Source organism: Megalobrama amblycephala, linkage group LG7 (genome assembly GCF_018812025.1).
Source record: "Megalobrama amblycephala isolate DHTTF-2021 linkage group LG7, ASM1881202v1, whole genome shotgun sequence".
NCBI lineage: Eukaryota > Metazoa > Chordata > Actinopteri > Cypriniformes > Xenocyprididae > Megalobrama > Megalobrama amblycephala.
Window position 1 is genome coordinate 23399301 of NC_063050.1, and position 23363 is coordinate 23422663.

The 23363-nt window shown below is 37.4% G+C and overlaps 1 protein-coding gene across 8 annotated transcripts in view; it reads left to right on the forward strand.

The window, feature by feature from the left end:
- gab1 (GRB2-associated binding protein 1) overlaps nucleotides 1-23363 on the forward strand; it is an 88033-nt gene that overhangs the window by 49903 nt on the left and 14767 nt on the right. For 5 of the 8 annotated variants that reach the window (XM_048196638.1, XM_048196637.1, XM_048196640.1 and 2 more), the window contains 6 exons: nucleotides 5508-5805; nucleotides 13308-13533; nucleotides 13789-13878; nucleotides 16557-17200; nucleotides 18918-19012; nucleotides 19131-19434. In XM_048196638.1, coding sequence (XP_048052595.1) covers nucleotides 5508-5805; nucleotides 13308-13533; nucleotides 13789-13878; nucleotides 16557-17200; nucleotides 18918-19012; nucleotides 19131-19434 — 1657 coding nt within the window. Of the gene's footprint in view, nucleotides 1-1662; nucleotides 2040-5507; nucleotides 5806-13307; nucleotides 13534-13788; nucleotides 13879-16556; nucleotides 17201-18917; nucleotides 19013-19130; nucleotides 19435-23363 lie in introns of those variants that run through there. The other 3 variants (XM_048196641.1, XM_048196642.1, XM_048196643.1) reach the window with 2 other exon arrangements.

Consider the following 23363-nt stretch of genomic DNA (forward strand, 5'->3'; position numbering starts at 1 on the left):
CAGCCAAGCAAATAAATGAACAAGAACGACATAAATGTTATAATAGATAAATGAAATGTGCACTATTTCTTTTTTTTACATGATTACCCAATTATTTAGGCTATATTCACAATTTCTAGTATTTGTACAGACATTTTTTTATGTCAATGTTGTAATTAGCAACTAATTTACCTTTGAAGCGTATTTGACAGCATTAATTAAAGTTTCTTAAGGGTCAAGATCAAGTTATCTGCATCTCCTGCGCTTCATCAAGCCACTCTCATAATAGCTGTCGCGGTTAAAATGCACAAATGCAAGTACAGCATAGACATCCGTACATCATGTGTGTAAGACTCCAATTAAAATTATTACGTAATTATTCCCTCACGAATGAATCTCTCAAAGAGTAAAACTGTCGGTGTCTATATTATGACACTACACGGCATCATAATATTATTTGCAAATTTATTTTTAAATCATTATTATTGTCCCTGGTTTACATTAGGGTACTCTTGTGGGAAAGTAGCAGAGGCTGGGACAGACTTTAAGCATCACCTCCGCTTAAAAAGATGCAATCTAAGTGTTTACATGAAATAAGCCTGCTCCCGAGCAGGTTTGAGCTTACGGATCTGTTGCTATGACAGCAAGTCCAGGATGAGCGTCGAAGAACCGAACAATCCAAGATCATGCCAAATCGCCATCAGTCAAATCCAGCTAAGTGAGTTAGCGACGTACGAAGAATATGCCCCTGAACATGTTTTTAACCCACTCACTGGGCATTTTGGTTTTAAAGTGTCACAAAATGTGCAAGAAGCAATATAGTTTTGCAGAAATGTATCTAGAAAACGTATTTCCAATGAAACCTGGGTTGTGATTCAATTATATATCTTTATTAATCTGCAGTCCAAGTTACTTGTTTTATGGATTAGTCAGTTAACATAGTATTTATCTGCAGTGTAACATGTCTTCCTCTGTTTAAAGGTCTCTCACTTCCAGGTCTTTGTCTCTCTTACCAGTTTTTTTTGTTTCTGAGTGATGTTTTCATATTCTTGAATTAATGATCTACAGTCAAAGACACATTAGATCTATTCTGCAAACATTTTTGACCACTCAAAACCATGTATTCCAGAGAGACATGTAATAATTTTCAATCCCAATTATGAGAACGGTAGAAGAGAATGTTGTGGAGTGGAGAAGCACAAACACTTTGCATGTCTACGTGCTTTAGAAAGCCTAATCTGATTGTACACCTCATCTAAAATACAGTGCAGGGTAATGCACTTGGTATTTCAGGCATGTGAGAAATGAATGCTGATGCATTGGCGCTCTATGCGATCGTGCCGTTTTGCTACGACAGCAGAAGCTTGTGGTCTCGCATTGCTTGGCATTTCTTCGAAACATTATTTCTTTCTATCTCGGTGCGGTTGCTGCGCCTGATTACGTCAATTATCCGCAGAGAGACTGACCAGTCAGTGATTCAGTTCGGATGGCATTCCCCTATAGTTTGGCCCTCAATGGCATCTCTGTTAAGTCAAGACAGTGACACTGTGGCCCTATGCCTCTGTATGCATCACACTTGTTTGTGTGTGTGTGTGTGTGTGTGTGTGTGTGTGTGTGTGTGTGTGTGCGTGTGAGGCAGACAGCTGCTGCCACACTTGGAGGGGCCTCTTCAATTTCGTCCCACCCTGTACTCACTCCCTCTCCCTCCTTATACACAAACACATTCATTTTTCGTACTTCTCTTGGAGCTAAAGGACTTTCAAGAAGAAGACTAAATGGCCCGCTCTTGAAACTCAGTAGAAGTGGAAGGGAATTTTGCAAAAGGATCCATTTGGATGTCTTCAGGATTTAAAGGTGACCAGCTGTGGCCACCCCGTTGTTCTTTGGGAAACGGAGCATCTCACATGCGCTCCTCCTCAGATCAGTCTTCATCTGAGTCTTTGGCTTTATGTGCTTCTACTGGCTTTCTGACATTAAACAAAATGGAACAGACACTCACAACAGGTGGCTAAACACTACGCTCTCTGTGCCTGTGCTGCATTCAGGAGCTGGGACTCAAGGTAGGATTGACGTATTACAAACCCAGTGTATTATGGCTGGATTGGTGTCATGTGGGAGTGTTATTGTCTAAAATGAGGACATCTTGCTTTACTGACAAAGGCGAGCATGTCTGCTAGATACCAGTGCACAAATGGGAGAGTGGTCACTCAACTTGGCCACTTTCCTCCAAAATGAAGACATTTCTTCACCAAAATGATACAAGTCTAACATTTCTAACCCCTTTAGATTTCTCTGCAGAAGCCTGAAACTGTTCAAATCTATTCTTGTACTTTTATTTATTTATTTTTTAAACATTTTACTGTAGCCTGGACAGAGTAAAGTTTACTTTTTTTAGGGGTTAGTGACAAATAAGTGTCCAAGATTAAACGTTAATGATAATAATATAAAAATATGGTTTAAAATGCATGTGCCAAATCTAAGAAATGTAATCCTTGTATTCATTATGGTTTTACCATATGGTCGAAACGTTTATTCCATTTTCAATTAAATATTTGAGTATTTGGCTCGATAAATGTCATGTGCTATAACTGTAAGGGAAAATTAATAACATTTCTCCTACACCTTAATTACATACAAAATAAACTTTCCAGTGTAAGAATTATAAATGAATTAATTTTTTTAGAGGATTGTACCACTTGACATGAACTATGCTTGCCATGTCATCATAAGAAGGTTGAATTTTCAGTTATTTTAAGACACTTATTGACCTTGACGCTCTGTAGGGGTCCTCTCTATGATGTCATTTCCTGTTTTTTTTCCTTTCCTGCATGTTTCGGTACATTGGTTGCACCACATGACTTTGTTGGTTGCACCATATCAATTTGATTTGGAGGACAAAGGTTTTTCAAATGTTTATAGTATTTATAATAAACATAATTGTTTCACTGCTTGTTGTTTTTCTATTAAATAATATTAAGATTATGCCAAACAAAACAAGATTTTCTTTTCAAGAATTTCATTCAGAGTTATGATAAAGTTCTTGACACCACTTACTTTATGCCACAAAGAAATATCCAAATGAATTTAACTTAAAACAAACAAACAAAAAATCATCATAAAAGTTGTATTCAAACCATTGCATTGATGAACTGCATTTATAATGTTTTTAATAATGTTCAATGTAGAATTTTTTTAATGAATGATTTTGGCCCAAAATAATAATGTAACTGACCCTTAAATAGTATTTTATTAGTTTATTACATTTTACAATCCCATTTTGTTGGTTTTTAACTTATCAGCATTCTTCTTATTTGATTAGAGATCTCCTGAATGTTCACGGTTCACTGACACAGTTCTCTGGAAGATCTTGTGTTCCATCTGTGTCGCTGTACCCACGTAAGATGATCCGTGTGACAGGTTAGCCGGGGCTCTCTTCTGCCAGTAAACATACACATGCACACACTATCTGTGTAACTTGAGCTGCGAGTGCTTTGTTTTGAAGCGGTGTGTAGAATCTAAGGGGCCTCTGTGTTGGTTTGTAGTAGAGGAACAAAACTAAAGCAGTTAATTGTATGACTTGTTCTGTCACACTCCCTCTGATACGTTTTTACCTTTTATTGTTTAATCCCGAGTCTATATTGCAATCAAAATGTTCAGCAGAGTGAAACGGTCTCAGCCTGACACTATTGAGCTTTCCAAACTTAAAATGGGTGACATGATGCTCGGATGATACTTCACTGGGAAATTTAGGTCACGTCACACAATTAGGTCTATCATGCTGATCAGTTGTTGAGTGTCATGTTGTGTGTGTGTTTGGTTTGGCGTGGCGGGGCTGTTGCCGTGCAGTGGGGTGATATCCAGAGGGCCAGAGCTTGGCTCTCTAACAAAGAGAACCCTGTGGATTGAAAAACAGCTGAGAGGGGGTGAGAGAGGGGGTAAAGTACAGCATTGTTAATCCCCTCCAAACCTGATGGTAAAAAATAAACAACAACACAGATTGAGCATTCCTGGCAGTCTGGCGGTTTAATGACAGAAGCCTGTGATCTTTTCCTCAGGGTTAATTTCCTAATCTTGTTTAAGACAGAGTGGTCTGTTGAAGTTGAAGAGCATATCAAGCTTTTTCTTGTATACCTATCAGGGCTGTGCAAGAGTAATTAACTAATAAAGTACTTTTTCTTCCAACTAATTGATTAACTAGTTGCAACACTATTCAAATCTTGCAAACTGATAATTTTTTGCTCCTTTGCCTCTCATTGGTAATAATTAAATGTACTTTTAGCTTACGTGAGCTTATCTGTTGAAACTTGATTCATATCTGATAATTAAAAAAAAACATTATTTGTAACATATTTTAATTTGAGCAATTGATTATACTCATTTATTCGACTGGAAGGACTTGACTGAAATCACTCAAAAAGCTTAATTCAAGAGTATTGTTTTATTAATAACTTCATCAATCACTTTTTCTCCAGGCTGATCATTACCATACAGCATGATTTTTATACAATCCAATCCATCTTTATGTGAATGGATGTCTTTTCACACTTCCTTCCATTTTTCCCTCCAACTCATGAATTTAACCTTTCATTCTTGTGATTCTTTTCACTTTTATATAACATGTCCCTCTTTTATTTTGTTTCCACCCTGTTTTACATCCACCCATTTGATAGATGCCTTCATGTAGGCTAGTTTTCAAAGACCCCATCACTTTTTTTACAATCCGTGACATTTAAACTCTGTTTTTTATGCAAAACATGCATTTGCATTTTCCCTCCATTTAAAATGTGAAAAAAATGCATATTTAAGCTGTAATTGTCAGTTTCCTCTTTTAGAGTAAGTGCTTTGCAGGCTTTTGGGTGGTGTTATATTAAAGTCTGTCTGTACAGAGTTTAGCCAGTATCTCCGGGCAGAGTTTTGAGTGGATTCTTGCCAGACTGAGTCTGTCAGATCCCACGGTCTCCACTGCATGCGGCTGGATCAACAGGATCAGGTGTCACAAAAAGACCAGTAAAGACTTTTCTAGGACTGAAACATATCACAGTGCTTTTTCTGCAGTTAGTTGGTGTTCCTTTGGTACAGTTCTCATGTAATATATTTGCATAACAGCATGCTTATTCCAGAGAGACCAGTCTGAAAAACTGTTTGTAGACTGTGGGTAGGTTAGCGCAGTTATGTTGGGCAGTTGTGGCCTAAAAGTTAGAGAGTCAGACCTGTAACCCGAAGGTTGCTTGTTTGATTATCAATACCGACAGGAAAATGTAGGTGGGGGAGTGACTGAACAGCACTCTCTTCCTTGAGGCCGCTGTAAATGTTTTGACTTAAAATAGTTAAAATAGCCTTTTTGTTTTACAGTTATGCATTTATCAGACACTCTTATCCAAAACTTTTCCAAGATGGCTGTCGATTTAACTGACTTGCCTCAATGGTACATATTATTGAAATTGGTCAGGAGAATCATTCAATGGCTTCTCCTCCATCCAGTCATGTACATGCAGCGTAATTGTAATGGTTCTCCTCTCTCCTTTCAGGCATGGAAGAAGCGATGGTTTGTTCTGCGCAGTGGGAGGCTGACAGGAGACCCAGACGTGCTGGAGTATTACAAGAATGACCATGCCAAGAAGCCCATCCGCGTGATCGATCTGAACCTGTGCGAGCAGGTGGACGCCGGTCTCACCTTCAACAAGAAGGACCTGGAGCACAGCTTCATCTTTGACATCAAGACTATCGACCGGATCTTTTACCTGGTGGCAGACACTGAAGAGGAGATGAACAAGTGGGTGCGCTGCATCTGTGATATCTGTGGCTTCAACCCCACCGATACGGAAGGTAAATCATTCCACATGCAAACGCATACTAAAGATATATAGGGATGAGAATGGTAAGGAATTTAATTATTATGGTTTCAGTTAACAAGTCTTTAGGACTTTTGGGGAAGATATTTAGGCCCAATCCCATTTCTACCCCTTACCCCGTCCCTTTCCCCTACCCCATCGTTTTGCACGTTCACGTGAAGGGCTAGGGGTGTCTCGATTCTCTTTTGGCTGGAGTGGTAGGGGTAAGGGGAAGGGCCAGATAGCCCTTCAAATTAATATTTTTTGGGACCACACTTCGAACGAAGGGGTATGAGAAATTTCCCTGCATACACCGACTACTGTGCTGCTAAAATGTGTGTAGTGATCATAGTTGTGATATTTCCACTTGGGATCGATCACTTTTGTTACCTGGCTGCCAGTTTCTCCGTAGCTTGCTAAACGCGCTATTTGAATGATGTGAACACAAATGAATAATACAGTTAAAAGAAATATCTGGTCATCCTTCATAGCGCAGTCGCTATTTACATCTCGTATCGTCTGTAAACTCTTGCGTTACCAAGGCAACAACTGACTTGTTTGTATTACATTGCAAAGAGCTCCATTATTGCAGCACCACAGTAGAAAACATTCTGCTCGGCACGGAATGGAAAATTTAAACAAACGGCTTGGCCCGATGGAAAAGTGGCTCTACCTGTCTTGTATGTTCTGTATCATTCTGTATCGTCTTGGGACGATAGCTCATGTTTTCAAACTGAAATCGAACGCTGTTTTCTTAAGTCCAAAATACAGCGCAAAACAATGTAGGGAGTGAGTAATCTGCATTTCATTGCTGTTTACTGGTTGCTGCATACTGGTTAAATGTTACAGGACACTAATAAAAGAAACTAGGTATGATGACGTGTGTAATGGTGTAGTGGTGGTGTCCCCTTTCTTAGGGGAATATTTTTACCCCTACACCTTGCCACTCTGTTTCAAGGGGCAAGGGGAAGGGTGAAGGGGTAGGCGAAGTGGTATAAAATAGAACTGGGATTGAGCCTTAGGGTGGAGAGTGAGGGGAGAAATTAAATTCCATCTCCAAATGCTGAGATATTACATACATCTAAAACAGTTTTTTTTTTTTAGTATTTAAAAAAAAATAAAAAGTTTGCAATCTTCTACAACATTTAAAATCATACTATGCCATACATTCCAAATATTGCCCGTAACTAAATATTAAATAAAAATACTAAACAAGCACACATGTGGTAAAAATTGCCTTAAATTTTTATAAAATACTTGTGGCAAAACTCATAATGTGTGTCTTTTCTGCCTATTGTCATATTAACTACCAGTCAGTTACTATAGTTACATCCTATGAGCATGAAGTGAAACATAAAAAATGTCTTATAAGAGTCATTCGTTTAGGAATCGGACTACACTGGGTGCACTATATTTTTAATTCACAAAAAAAACCACACACACACACACACACACACACACACATAAGAGTTTGACTGATTCACGTTTCCTGGCCTTCTAGAAATCAGATGTTTCTAGTTCAACATGTAAGTTTGGGGTTATTAACATTTTTAAAAATATTTTTACAAGAAGTTTTAGTAAAAATACAGGAAAAAAAGGAGAAAAAAAAAAAAAACAGAAAATGTGAAATATTATTACAATTTTATTAAAACAACTTTTAAAAGTTTTATTTAGTCCTGTGATGGATGAATTTTCAGCAGCCATTACTCCAGTCTTCAGTGTCACAACATCCTTCAGAAATCATTGTAATCTGTTCATTTGGTGCTCAAGAAATATTTCTTTATATCACTTTTGAAAACAGTTGTGCTGCTTAAGATTTTTGTGGAAGTCATGATATATTTTTTTACATAGAGGTCTCAAAAGAACAGCATTTGTTTGAAATAGAATTGTTTTGGAACAATATAAAAGTCTTTACTGTCACTTTTGATCAATGTAATGTATCCTTGTTTGATAAAAGTGTTCATACACTCCTAGGCCCAGCAGGCATAATGGTCATTCACTGTAATGCAGATAAAAGACCGAAATGCCAAAGCCTAAAGTGTCCCCCTAAAATTGACTCTGGTCTCCTTTAGCTCAGCTGTATTGATCTCAGATGCTGTCAGCTCCCTATGAAGTCCTGAAGTTTGTGAAAACTGTTGTGGTAAATGATGTTCATGTTGGTTTCTAGGAGTGAGGAAGTGTTTATATTTGCTACTGCTTCAGAAGACATTTGTGGTTGTACATCTGGCCTTCACCATTTTGTGCACCAACTTCTGCTACTTTAAAGAATAGATACAGAGAGAAGATAGGTTTTTAAAAGGAGTCTGATATGTATCTTGGTTTTAAAGTCATGGTTTGGTATGTTTTCGGTACAGTGGGGGAAAAATCGAAAAATAAAATTGCTTATTTTACAATAGAATTATTGCCCTCCCATTCTATTACCCATTGTCTGTATGATGAGAATGTTAGAACCGGTGCTTCTTCATTGAAGTCTGAAGTTTTAAAGTTGCCCAAGAATGCTTTTTCACAAGATGTAATATAAGTCTAAGGTGTCCCCTGAATGTGTCTGTGAAGTTTCAGCTCAAAATACCCCACAGATTTTTTTTTTTAATTTTTTTTTTTAACTGCCTATTTTGGGGCATCATTAACTATGCACTGATTTTTTTCAGCGCACCACCCCTTTAATTCGCGTGCTCCCTGCCACACGAGCTCTCGATTATATTACAGCACATTTACAAAGTTCACACAGCTAATATCACCCTCAAATGTATCTTTACAAGATGTTCGTCATGCATGCTGTATGCATACTTCGAATTATGTGAGTAAAGTATTTATTTTAATGTTTATATTTGATTATCTATGAGTTTGAGGCTGTGCTCCGTGGCTAACGGCTAATGCTACACTGTTGGAGAGATTTATAAAGAATGAAGTTGTGTTTATGAATTATACAGACTGCAAGCGTTTAATAATGAAAATAGCGACGGCTCTTGTCTCTGTGAATTCAGTAAGAAACGATGGTAACTTTAACCTCATTTAACAGTACATTACCAACATGCTAACAAAACATTTAGAAAGACAATTTACAAATATCACTAAAAATATCATGCTATCATGGATCATGTCAGTTATTATTGCTCCATCTGCCATTTTCGCTGTTGTTCTTGCTTACCTAGTCTGTTGATTCACCTGTGCAGATCCAGACGTTACTGGCTGCCCTTGTCTAATGCCTTTTATAATGTTGGGAACATGGGCTGGCATATGCAAATATTGGGGCGTTCACCCGGACTGTTACGTAACAGTCGGTGTTATGTTGAGATCCGCGTGTTTTCCGGAAGTCTTTTAAACAAATGAGATTTACATAAGAAAGAGAAAGCAATGGAGTTTGAAACTCAATGTATGTCTTTTCCATGTACTGAACTCTTGTTATTCAACTATGCCGAGGTAAATTCAAATTTTGAATCTAGGGCACCTTTAAAGCTTTTTGTCAGAATAAGCGTTTATGCAAAATGGAAATATGATTTTTAGATAAGAGTACAACCATAAGACACATGTTACGGCTATACAGTGTACATGACTCTTGACATGAACTCTTTAACAGTATTAGGATAAAATCTTGTGTTGTGATTGTTGTCGAGACAGCCTTGTTGATTTTTGAAAGATCTAGTTTTGTTGCAGAGCTTGTTGGCCTGCTTTTCATTCCTTTCCATGCAAGTCAACAAAATATATGTTTGCTACTACGGTTAAATTAAGGCATAGTGTGTAAATATTAAATTGGTGCATGCATGTGTTGCTTGGTAACCTTCTGTGAGTGTCCAGTCGAGTAACTGAATATTCATGAGCTGCGAATAATTTGACAGCTGACTATTCAATAAGTTAAGCATTCTGGAAAAACATCACATAACATAATTAATATTCATGATCAAAGCCTCTGCAGTAATTGCCCAAAGGTTTGAGATCCCAACAATACTTGAAGTTAAGCGACATTAAACATTTACGCTCATCTGTACTTAGTTGCGATTATACAAAAACAATTCTATTATGAATAATACTTTACAATTTGTGTAGTTATTAAGGAACATTGGCAAGTACTGTAGTCATTTTTATTAGTATTATCTCAATATGAATAATTTCTAATGTGAATCAAACTAGAATATTTAAATCACTCTTTTGTTTCTTAGGTTTGATGTTTAAAAAACCTTGAAGCTTATCAGCAAATCAGTATATGTTTTATATCATTTAAATTTAAAATTTTTAAACTTCAACTTTGTTCTGCTTATTCAGTAAGGCATATTCATTGGCATGTTCATTTTTACTGTGGTTAAAAAAAAAGGTTTTGAGAATTAAGTCTGGCAAGATTAACAATTACCGTATTACTTTAATAATGTTGAAAATGTGGGTCACATTCTCATGCTCTTTTTTTTTTTGCAATATTGATAATATATTATATCAAGAAAGGACCAAAGTTTCAGACATTTAATTTTGTATATATTGAAACACAGGGGTTTGCCATTATTAGCCACCAACACTAAACAGGGTACTGAGAATGCAAATATGTAGGGGGGTTTTCCAGGGCTTGGATGATTCAGCAGCAAGCCTGACAAACAAGAGCGGGAGGGGGAGAAGAATGAGGGAAGGAGGAAAATGGGAAAAAAGTGAAGAGACAGAAAGAGACAAAGTGGCCCTGACAGCCTTGAGCTGCCTGCACTTAGAGAGAGTCAAACGCAACCCAGTGAGTGAGTGGGCGTGTGTGGGTGTCAATGTGTGTGCGCACAAGTGGTGTGTTTGTGTGCGTTTTACTGAATAACTGAAAGCAGAGTTTGAAGAGAGACTTGTACAAAAACATGCACAGCCACCCCGTCAGCTGCACTTCACTGACCTTGAGAGTAGGCTGTTCAAAGAGAGATGGAAATAAAAATAAAAAGTCAGAGATAAAGAATAGCTCTTTTAAAAGAACATAGACAAAAAGCTTTACAAGTTATCCTAGATGGTGCAACTGAGACTTCATCATGGATTAGTGGCGCTTTCTGATTAGCGTCTTATATTCAGGGTTTCTCTCTACGCGGTTTTGCACGTTCTCATGGCCTGTGTAGGATGCCAGCTTTAAATACTTTAAACAAGTATTTAAGTCTCCCTCAAAGTAACATGGTCTTCTCTGCTCTCGATTTTAATCTCATCTTCAACATATCTAAATATTTGGCCGTAATTTGTTCATACAATCCAAAAATCCAAAGGCACCATGAAATCAGATGAGGTGTTTGATGTTCAGATGTTATGTGGTGTTTAGTCCATATCTATTAGCTTTTAAAGGGATAGTTCACCCACAAATGAAAATTTGATGTTTATCTGCTTACCCCCAGGGCATCCAAGATGTAGGTGACTTTGTTTCTTCAGTAGAACACAATTGATGATTTTTAACTTCAACCGTTGCCGTCTGTCAGTGGTATAATGCAAGTCAATGGGAATTCCGTCTATAAGAGTAAAAAAAACGTACAGACAAATCCAAATTAAACCCTGCGGCTCGTGATGACACATTGATGTCCTGAGACACGAAACGATCGGTTTGTGTGAGAGACCGAACAGTATTTATATAATTTTTTACCTCTAAAACACCACTATGTCCGACTGCCCTGCGCATCCTGTTAGTGAGGTCTGATCGCACTTTGACAACGGAAGTGATGTCTCGCACTCATTGAAGCAAAGCGTCATCTGACCTTACTAACCGGATGCCCTGGTGGTAAGCAGATAAACATCAAATTTTCATGTTTGGGTGAACTATCCCTTTAAAGTCCCCCTGAAATCAAATTGTAAGTTTGTATGAATATGTTATGGTTATGAATAAGCTGGTGTGTTTCAAAACAATGACAAAAATTCGCATATAGGAAATATAAGCATTCAAAACTTAAGTTTCTCACTTCTGCTAAAATGGATCACGGATTTTCATGACATCACAGCGGACTTCAGCTTCTTATCAAATCTTCTGTCCAATCAAATGCTCTCTAGAATCTAAAGTGCCCCGCCTCCTACATTATAAATAGACGGCTGAAATCGGTCACTTGTTTGCACATTTACTATTTTCTACATTGTGAATGGCACATAGTGCACTATATAGGGGAGAGAGAACGATTAAGACAGTGCATGTATGCTTTCCATTGAGGCGATTGAAGTCTGGTTTCACGTTAGTGTCACGCGAACCGCAGCGCTCCGGTCCAGAGACACAATAGCACAGAGCGGATCATATGCTTGAGTCGGCACAAATCACAAAAAATGTATCAGACCCCTTTGAATTCTGCAAAGAATGCTATATTTTAAAGCGATATGGATGAGATTAGGAGGAGAAACGGTTAGAGATTAGAAGGAAACTGAGGTTTACCGAGCTCAATGGCTCTGGCCGAGCTTTGATATAAACAAAACGCTATTGGCTATTTTAAAAAAGGGGACGAGCTGCTCGATATGTCCTGCCCTGTCTTCTTGTTTCAGTTGAAATTATGTCAATGTGCGTTCCAAGGCACTTTCGTGGGCCTTTAAGCTAATGTTAATGCTAGTGTACTCCAAAAAAAAAAAAAAATGGTAACATTAACCTTGAGTAGATTGAGTACGCATTTTTAATTTTTTCTTTTGGAAAAATTGAACCAAAGATGTTCACAAACCATTTCCAAATTTTCCTTCTCCCTTCAATATTGCTGAATTCACACCATGTTGTGATTATCATAATTGCAAGATGACAACCCATGAGAACACTCTCAGAAAAGAGTTTACAAGTTATAATTCTAAAAGGAATTCTACAAGGAACGCATTCTATAAGGAAGTCGTAATTTTGTAATTATGGTAAATCCGTCATGTCCATCACACATTAACTTTTGTGTTTCAATATTAACACAGGAAGTAAAACTGCATTCGTAAGGCAGTGTCATTGGGTACTTTTTGGTTTCGTACAGTATGTAGTTTAGTTTTTAAAAAAAAGGAAAAATGTGTTTGCAATAATGTACTTACATTGGAAGTGCATTTGGAAAATGTCTGTGAAATCACTGCGATAAGACAAATCTTTAAATCAAGCAGGGTCATAGAACTAAGACCGAACTATCAATTACTGGCATATAAAACTTAACAAATGATTATCATGAGATGCATCTCTGCATATTTTCCAGTTGCATTTATAAATATAAAAATATTCAATAAATATTCCAGAAAACAAAACCATTCATTGAGCAAAAAATAAATAAATTATGAGTGAATGAATGAATGCTATTTTTTTGTACTAATATACCTCATAACCACACATCTCAGTTTAATTTTCATCAGTTGACACTTCTTCTTTTTTCCCCCAGTGCACTTAGTCAGCCTGTGGAGACTCTTTCACAATACTAATTGTTTTTTGGTACAGAGATGTTTTCAGTAAAAGCTTTTGATTAAAGCAGTGCTACCCTGAGTTTGATCTAATCTTTATAATATATCTCAAAGCTTGTGATCTCCTAAAGTGTGAAGCCTAATGTTAATCTCTCCTCTCTGTTCTTTCTAAAGACTCTGCAAAGGTCTCTCACCAAGTAAATGTGCCAGGGGGTCTGGTGGTGGATATGGCCCCTAGTGGAGGGCCAGGAGGAGCCTTAGGGGCTTCTGCACTGGCCAACCTGCCTCCTCCCTACCAGCCCGTCAGCATTAGACCCCTGGGGTCCTCCTCCAGTCTGGATGAGCCTCAAGACTACCTTTGGCTGCTCAACTGTGAGAGCAAGAAACCTGAGCCTAACAGGTAAGACTTGAAACACATCCCACTGCATCACAGATGTGTATTGGCTATTTTAGAACATGGCTCATCCTATAATTTGTAAAGTAGGTCTGTTACTCTTTTGAGGTTGTTGTTGTTGTTGTTGTTGTTGTTGTTGTTTTAAATCAAGTGTTATATAAAGTGAATGCCGCCCACCTATACTAAGAGGTACCTCAGTAAATGCTCTGGGTGAAGATCTGGATATAAGGGGCTCATTGTGTGTATTTGTGTGTGGTGTAGTCCAGTCGCTCCTCTTTCTCTAGGGGAGGAGGAGCAGGAATACCTGCTTTTGGAGGAGTGTGAGAGCCGGAGCGCTGCTCCTGACAGTCAGTGAGTGAAGAGCATCCGTGTGAAGAATACAGTACTAAACAACACAAACATTTGGCCAACAGCCAAATACTATTATTTTTACCTGAAAATCTGCACACTTATTACAATAACTTACTAAAACAATATTTTAATGAGCGAAATGGGTTGATATTTTGCCATCAGTGCTTATAAGTGTGTTTGTATACATAGTTTTAACTGGGACTTGTGTGAAATGTGATGTGCATGGTTGTGTTTGGCACTAACCTTGCCAGTTCTAGCTGTATATCTAGAAGCTTATTACATGCTCCTTGAAATACTTGATAATGATTGTTTAAACATTGCCTTCTGTGGTCAAATATTGTGTAATGATCGTTAAACTGGATATTTGACCGTTGTCCTTGGCAACCAGTCTGCGGCACTCTACTAGTTTTTTGTCTTCTGTGGCACTGTTGTCTATACTGTCATAATTCTTCTATTAACTCAAATCAATTTTTTAGGTGTGTTTTTTTTTTTTGTTTTTGTTTTTTTGTTTTTGTTTTTTTTGGTAAAGGTGCATTCAGTAGTTGTTTAGCTTGTGTTCGTATTGCTGTTCTTCGTGCACTGTAAGTACCGATGCCACCGTGGTGTTAGAAGCTGCCTTGCCATCTATCGCAGTTGTTCAGAGTTTTATGTAGCGGTGAGTTTTAGAGAGCGTTCTACACCATAATTAATTCCCTTTATCTGTCCAACAAAAAATAATCAACTTGGACATCACTACTCAAGATTTTCTCCATCATAAAATCTTTCCACTTTGTGTATGCTATACCAATGTTTATGCTTATTTTTAGTCTATATAACTGTTCCATTATCTAATTTTCACTATTTAATTTACCAAACTACACTACGCTACTAGCGTATCTACAGAGGCAGCATCTGATGAGCGTGCGGATTCTCTTTGACGTTTAGTGAGCAGACTGTACCATTTCATCACTGCAATACATTGAAAGGAGTGACCTGCACCATATACAATTATAGTTATATACAATTTGTACAGTTTATATACAATTATATAAAGTTTTTATAGATGACATTTATCTCATTTGAATGTACACCAATTGACAAAAACACTATTTATTTATTTGTAAAACTTTTTTTAAATTAGCACCAAACTATTGAATGCACCTTTTAATTGCCAAGTTGCTGTGTAATAATTTGGATAATATAAGCTGCGTCTTATTTCGTAGGCTGCGTCCTCCGGAGGTCGCATTTGAAGGCTGTATACGTCATCAAGGATGTCTTTTTTTAAGAAAATTAACCGACTGTTATTCCTTGTGAGGTGTAAAATACTGTAATTTCTTTCTTTGAAATCTAACAGTTACTTTTCTTAAATGAGACTCGATGACGTATGCAGCCTTCAAATGCGACCTCTGGAGGATGCAGCCTTCGAAATGCAACGCAGCTATAGTCAGCTTGTCATTATTTCAGAATAAAACCACTTTAGGATTCAGTTATTTATTCACTTTAAAATGAAAATTACCCCAAGCTTTACTCGCCCTCAAGCCATCCTAGGTGTATATGACTTTATTCTTTCTGATGAACACAATCAGAGTTATATTAATAAATATCCTGACATGTCAAAGCTTTATAATGGCAGTGAACGGGGGCTACAAGTTTGAAGCTCAAGAAAGTGCATACATCCATTATAAATGTACTCCACACGGCTCCGGTGGGCTAATAAAGGGCTTCTGAAGTGAAGTGATTCGTTTTTGTAAGAAAAATATCCATATTTAACACATAAATGACCACCTTCCGTATTCAACTTACAGAAAAAGCATAACTGACGTCGTGTCAGTTAAGCTTTTTTCGTAAGTTTAATACAGAAGGCATAGGACGTAGCGTAAGCATTTTGAACTGCAAGAGGCGGAAGGTGGTCTGGCAGAAGCTAGTTATTTTACTTTATAATGTGTTAAATATGGATATTTTTCTTACACAAACAAATCACACTTTATTGAGCTTCAAACTCATAGCCCCCATTCACTGCCATTATAAAGCTTGGACGCATCAGGATATTTATTAATATAACTCTGATTGTGTTCATCAGAAAGAAGAAAGTCTCATACACCTAGGATGGCTTGAGGGTGAGTAAAGGTTGGGCTAAGTTTCATTTTAAAGTGAAATAATTGTTTAAAGGTGATACAGAGGATTTTTTCGTCGACTGAGAATCCAAAGACTGTTAGTGAGTTTGTGTAAACTCACTAACTCACTGTTAGTGAGTTTACGCGATGATCGCGTAAACGATTGGCTGATGTTTTTAAGGCCCTACCTCGTGCACAGATGATGTATATTAATATTATTACTTTCAGTGCACCTAATAAATAGTCTTTTATCAGTTAGTAAAGACAGTTTCAAGTAATATTGCAAAAATGTATAAAACAAAACATCCTCTTTAGCACCTTTAAGTAATGACCAGCTGACTGTACATTATACATTTTGTATGCCAATTAATCAAAACTGAGATTTGTATATTGTAGTATATTCAAGTCTAATGTGTATTGCAAATTTCATAACAAAGAAATTTATTTTCTGGAAGCATGATGACATGAATATGGTATGTGTTTGAGGAGGTGTTTTCATCTTGATGAACAGCAAGTTTGTTGTAATATATTCAGTTAGTGTTATTTAACTGACAGTCGGTATCTCATGCATGGGCTTCTTTGCAGGGCTCATGGCGACTGCTCTAAGTCTACCTCCTCCGAACCCGACTGTAATGACAACCTCCCTTCCCACTACACGCCCACCTCCTCCTCTTCCAAGCACGCCTCGGTCAATGGTTTCTTTCCTACCCAGCATCCCGCAGGGCTCTATGATTCTCCTCCTTCGCGCGGGCAGTCATTGTCGGCCGACTCGCAGGGCCTGTACCATCTTCCCCGAAGTTACTCTCAGGACACTGTGCTGCTGCCGAAGTCGGCGTCCTCCCCTCCCGCTCCTGACAGCGAGCCTGGTGAACTCTACGTCTTTAACACACCTGGTCGTAAACCCTCCTTAGAGGCCCAGTTTCGGAACTTGTCAGTCAGCTATGATATTCCACCCACACCTGGAAGCAACTGCACCTACCAGGTTCCCCGTACAGCTGGGGTGGAGGCTGTTTCAGGGGCCACAGATGTGGTACCGCCCCCTCGTCCTCCTAAGCCTTCACTGACCACAGGATCAGTCCCACCTGAGCGGTCGCCCACGGACACGTATGTGGTGCCACGGTCAGTGTCTGAGACTGATGGGAATTACTGTGTGCCATCTGGTGCAGGAGGGAACAAAGCACTAAGAAGCAACACCATTGGTACAGTGGATTCTTCACGTCTGCGTAAAGGTAAGAGGATATGAAAATGTTAAAGCAAATGTTCAGTAACAATATAAGCTCAAAATCTAAAGAAGTCTAATTATGAATGCAGGGAATGTCACTTTGGCTTCAAAAAATGTGCTTATATGTAACAGCAGTATGTTAAATATTGACTCCACAAAGAACTTTATAATGGTTGAGTAAAAAATACAGATTTTTAAAATAAATAAATACTTATTACAATAAAGACCTATTTCATTAAAAATGTGTTTTAAATAAATGCTGTTCTTTTGAACTCTCTTTTTCATGAAATAATAATAATAAAAAAAATATATATATATTGCAGTTTCCACAAAACATATTAAGCAGCACAACTTTTTTCAACATTTAAAAATAATAAGAAATGTTTCTTGAGCAGCAAATCAACATATTAGATTTCTAAAGGATCATGTGACACTGAAGACTGGAGTAATGACTGCAGAACAGTAAGCTTTACCATCACAAGAATAAATTATATTTTAAAATATAAGAAAATAGAAAACAGTTATTTTAAATTGTAACAATATTTCAAAATATATTACTGTTTTTATTGTATTTAAGTTCAAATAAATGCAGCCATGGTGAGCTTAAGAGACCGACCCCAAATTTCTAAACAGCAGTGTATATTAATTATTTATATTATAAATAATTGGGGCTATAAGGCATTTTGCACTGTAGTAATTGTTACAGGTTTTCAAAAGTTTCTTCTTGTCTGTTTGACAGATATTACCAAATCTGTTAAGCATCCTGTAACAAAGCAGATAAAGGATTAATGTAGACGTGGTGTAATTAACAGGACGGGATCACATGGATTTTGGACAAGACACAGGACCTAGGGCCAAAACCTAGACTACCTAGACCTAGATTTTTTTAAATAAAATTCTTATATTTTTCTATATATTATAAAATATTTGTTTTTCTTACAGTTTGCCAGAATGATTAATATATATGCTAAAAATGTTAACGTCTGTACTGTGGCTATCTTTATTTTGAGATCCTAAATCTTGATTATTGTCTTATTGTCTCATTGTCTTGCAAATAATTCTCTCAGGATATTTTAATAGGCCATCAAGCTGTTTGTGCTGCAACAATGGAGTCATGTAGTCAAGAGCGGGGCCCTCTAGTGTTGTTTGGTGGTATTGCGAGAGATTGTTTACACTCCCTTCTTCACACATGCCTCCATAATAATGCACAACCATATACTAAAACTATGTATGTATGTTTGGGGGACAGTAAGATTTTAATACAGCAAGGATGCATTAAATTGACCAAAAGTGACAGTAAAGACATAGTTCAAAATGTATATATATATATATATATATATTTTTTTTTTTTGTAACAATCTATTAATAATAAAAAAAAAGGGTTTCCACAAAAAATAAGCAGCAGGTTTCAACATTGATAAGAATAAGAAATGTTTCTTGAGCATCATATCAGCATATTAAAATGAATCTGAAGGATCATGTGATTCTGAAGATTGGAGTAATGACTGCTGAAAATTCAGCATTGCTATCAGAGGAATACATTTAATTTTAGAATGTATTAAATAGAAATCAGTTCTTTAAAATTGTAACAATTCACATTATTACTATACTATTTTTACTATATTTTTGATCAATAAATGCAGCTTTGGTGAAAATAAAAGAGGTCTAAGACTTTTTTTTTTTTTTTTTTGACAGCATTCAGTTATTTTGTTTTTATTTCACAGATTACGGATCTCAAGACTGCTACGATATACCCCGTCCCTTCCCCCCAGACAAAAGTTGCTCGTTTGATTTTAATGAAAGCTTCAACAACTATTTTGTAAGTTTTCTTAATAATAAACTTTATCTTTTTTTCTATTCTATGCTATGCTATGTCCTATCTTTCAAGAGTCTCAAGTATCCCTAACTTTTTTCTCACTGTTCTTGGACGCATGCAGAAGAATAAAGGCATGGTGCCAGTAGGAGGTGTTTCCACTGAGGAGATGGATGAGAACTATGTGCCCATGAGTGTTCATTCTTCATCACATCACCGCTCCAGCAGCCTATCTGAACCCATTCAGGAGCCTAACTACGTGCCCATGACACCGGGTACAGTGGAGTTTTCCTCCCTCGGAAAACAGGTGCCCCCTCCGGCCCACATGGGCTTCCGCTCCAGCCCCAAGACCCCGCCACGCAGAGCAATGCACATAACCGAATGCCAACCGCCGCCTGTAGATCGCAACCTCAAACCTGACCGTAAAGGTGAGCCCTGAGGTTTGTTTCTATTGTGGTGTGTATGATGTAAGTGTGTGAGTATGTACAGTGCTTGCATCTCTTCAGCCCAGCAACTCTCATTACCACAATTCTCACTAACAGGTGCCGGCCCATGCTTATGAAACATCTCGTCCGCATGAACCGCTTCTGAAACTAACGTTGATCGAGTTCGCAGACTGCTCGTCGTCAAACGATCATAACTCACATTGCAGATCTTTCAACTTGCTTAGCGAACTAGTCCGCACTGCTGTTTCGGTGGCCTTTGCCTTTTAATCGTTAGCATGTGACCTCACAAATGAAAGAAGCTATTGTCCACAGACTCGGAGCCTTGGGTATGAGGGAGCCTGTCTGCGCCGTTAGCCTGGAGCGGTCACCTCTGTCCCCATTGTGCCTTAGTGAAAGACCTCTTTGATGGCCAGACCTGCGAGGGGAATTTCAATCTGGTCTGAGAGAAAAAGGGGACGTGCTGAAAGTTGCACAAGCAGGCCCGAAACATCAGCAGCCAGTTGGGACAGCACTATTGATCCTAACATTAATGGTAGCAGCTCTCTGCGCTCATCCGAAACCATTCTGTATCTTCAATTACGCGTTCTTGTTTCGGAGCGCTGACTAATGCAGGAGACAGCAACTTGCATGCAGAGATGCACTGCCTTGGTCATAACTATGTTTACACCAAGTATAATTAACAGGTTTGGTTATTTCAGCGAACAGTGTTGGGGGTAACGCATTACAAGTAACTTGAGTTATGCAATCAGATTACTTTTTTCAAGTAACTAGTAAAGTAACAGATTACTTTTTCAATTTACAACAAAATATCTAAGTTACTTTTTTAAATAAGTAACGCAAATTACTTTTTCACAGTTATTGACTGACAGCTCTCCTGTCCTCATGTTGAGAGAAATAAAGTGCAGAGGCGTTGTGTGCGCTGTGTAAACACGATGGTTATTGTAATTCTAGACTAAATGTGAACATGCATTTACTCATCTTACTTGCACGAAAACATTCAGTATTCCTCAAAATTAATAAAAACAGTGAAATGCAATCTCAGAATTGTATGCAAACCTGTAATAATTAACTATATTAAAATACACAAATATACTTTGTATTTAATCTCACTTTATTAACCAATATATTTGCTGCTGACCTTCAATGATCTAATTCACCGATACTAATAAGCAAAAATTACTTTATATTAGATTTAGAATTAAGAGCATTAAACTTTCTTCTCCTGTATCCTATTCTTCTTTAATCCAGAATGGCAGCACAGCTGAAAGGTTTGTGTGAGCGGCGCCCTCTACTGTACAGGCATAAATATGCATTTCCTTCAGCCCGAGGCTTATCCAAAAGGCCTTAACATTTGCAAAATATAGAATTTTTGTTGTTGTTATTAAAAAACAAACAAGCAAGCCTAGCCCAGGTGAGAAAAAGAAACGCAAAAGTAATGTAAAGCATTGCTTTTCATAAAAAGTAACTAAGTAACGCAATTAGCTATTTTTTTAGAGAGTAATGCAATATTGTAATGCATTACTTTTAAAAGAAACTTTCCCCAATACTGTCAGTGACACATTTCACTTTAAGGTGCATAATGTTAACCAGTAATGCAATGTTCCCAAAACTTGAATTAGATATGCATTTACCAAATAAATAGCTTGATGCGTATAAAGTCTTGTGATGTTGCCTCAAGTCATCATGTGACTAAATAATTAGCGCAGATGATTGACTAATATTATCTTTGACAGTCTGTCAGACATAACGCATCTGCCATTGATCACTAGCAAACCTGAAGCGTGCTCTAAACGTTCAAAACATTATATTTAATAAAAGACCTCAAATACCATTTCTTTATTCATGACCATTTTATTCTCTTGAATGGATGGAAAGATGCTTCATTTGCAAAATTTTTCCATATTCCTTTTTTTTTTTTTTTTCAGCTAAGCATGGAAACATAGCATGGCCATAACTATAGCTGCGTCCAAAATCTAATACTTCCCTACTACACTGCGTTCCAAATTATTATGCAAGTGACATATCAGTAAGATTTCAGTACAATAAACATTCAGATTTTAGTTTTTCTAAGAAAATGTTTGTTTGTTTATTTATCCATGTCTTTTTAGATAACTGGTATCAATATCAGACAAAATTATTCGCCAGATCTATGGAAACCCTACTTAGAGGTTGTTCCACATTATTAAGCAAGTCACAGTTCTCATGCAATATGGGAGGAAGAAAGATCTTTCTGAAGATGAAAAGCATTAAATGGTGCAATGTTGTGCAAAAGGCATGAAAACAACTAATATTGTGTGAAACTGAATGGAGATTATCAAATTATCATAAGATTTGTGAGTGATTAGAGCACAGCAGAACTCGGATAGATCTGGCATTATTATCTGACAAAATTATTTTGTCTGAGATTGATACCAGTTATCTAAAAAGACATGGATAAATAAACAAACAAACATTTTCTTAGAAAAACTAAAATCTGAATGTTTATTGTACTGAAATCTTACTGATATGTCACTTGCATAATAATTTGGAACGCAGTGTATATAGTATGCGAAAAAAAGTACGCCAACAGAGTAGTATGTCTGAATTCATAGTATTTCGAAAAACAGTTGGCAGAAAGTCCCTGGATGACCTACTACTTCCGGTGAGATTCCGAAATGCGCATTTGATGGACACTTTACTGTCCCATGAGGAGAGGATTTATGAATGGAGGTGAAGCGACGTAACTGACGCCTTTAGGTCACGATATAATGAAAACATGGCGGATGTAGTATGTCCGGATTACATTCATACTACCCCCCTTCATACTATATAGAATGTACTTTTTTAACGGTCACAAAGTAAGCAAACCCGAAGGATTCTCTAAACCTTCAAAACATTAAATTTGTTTAATAAAAGTCCCTAAATACCATTTCTTTATTCATGACCATTTTATTCTCTTGAATGGATGGAAAGATGCTTCATTTGCAAAACTTTGTTGCATAAATTAAATTCCAGCTATGCATGGAAACATAGCTACTGTAGTATAATGCCAATGACTTTAAATTGAAATGTTCATCAAGCACATACTGGTATGATGTTCAGGTGTCTACATGTATGTACTGTAGGGTAATGAAATAGGTCGTCTTTAAAATCAGTTTTCAAATTTTCACTAAACATGGGCCAAGCACAATTCTCTCATCATTCTCTAATGTCCAGTGTGTTTGTAAAAGGTCTTTCATCTTTCTGCTGCTCTTCAGGCCGCAGCTTATTGTATTTGTTGTGTATTTGCAAGCTTTTGCTGAACAAGGTGTGATTCAAATGGCTTTGGTGGCATTTTATAGGCAGTTGTTGGGTACTTTGTGTCCTAGTGTGTTTGTCTTCACTCATTATCCTTTTAGTGGCTCCTCTATATCAGCTTTCTGGCTGAATTCAAATTTTAGTATCTGTTTTGTCTGGTTTATTTCTCTTTTTATATCATACTTTTTACCTGAACTAGTGAACTTTCACTTCTCCTTCAATCTTGTAATAAATTCTTCTTCTTTTTTTTTTTGGTCTGTTTAATTGTTGCCATCATCACTGTTGACTTGTGGTATTTTCTTGTGGCATCTACATGCGTAGAGCAGAAAAAAATGTCGGTTTAATTTTTTCTAATATTCTAATATTGCAAAGACATTACTGAACCCTTCTGTCTGGCTGAGCCACATGCTGGCGTGTCGTCGGTTGGTGCGAATGCTTTACTCACCCACGTGTGTCTGTTTAACCCTGTGCATGTCTCGCCCAAGTCCGTCTTTGTGGGAAAGCCTTGTTCATCGCATGTCTTAAATGCATGAAGAGTTGTTGCCATGGCAGCAGCCCAACACATATCTGTGCGGAAAAAGAGAAGAGGCACGAGTGATGGAGGTGGCCGTGATTGTGCTAAATTGCATGGGTGT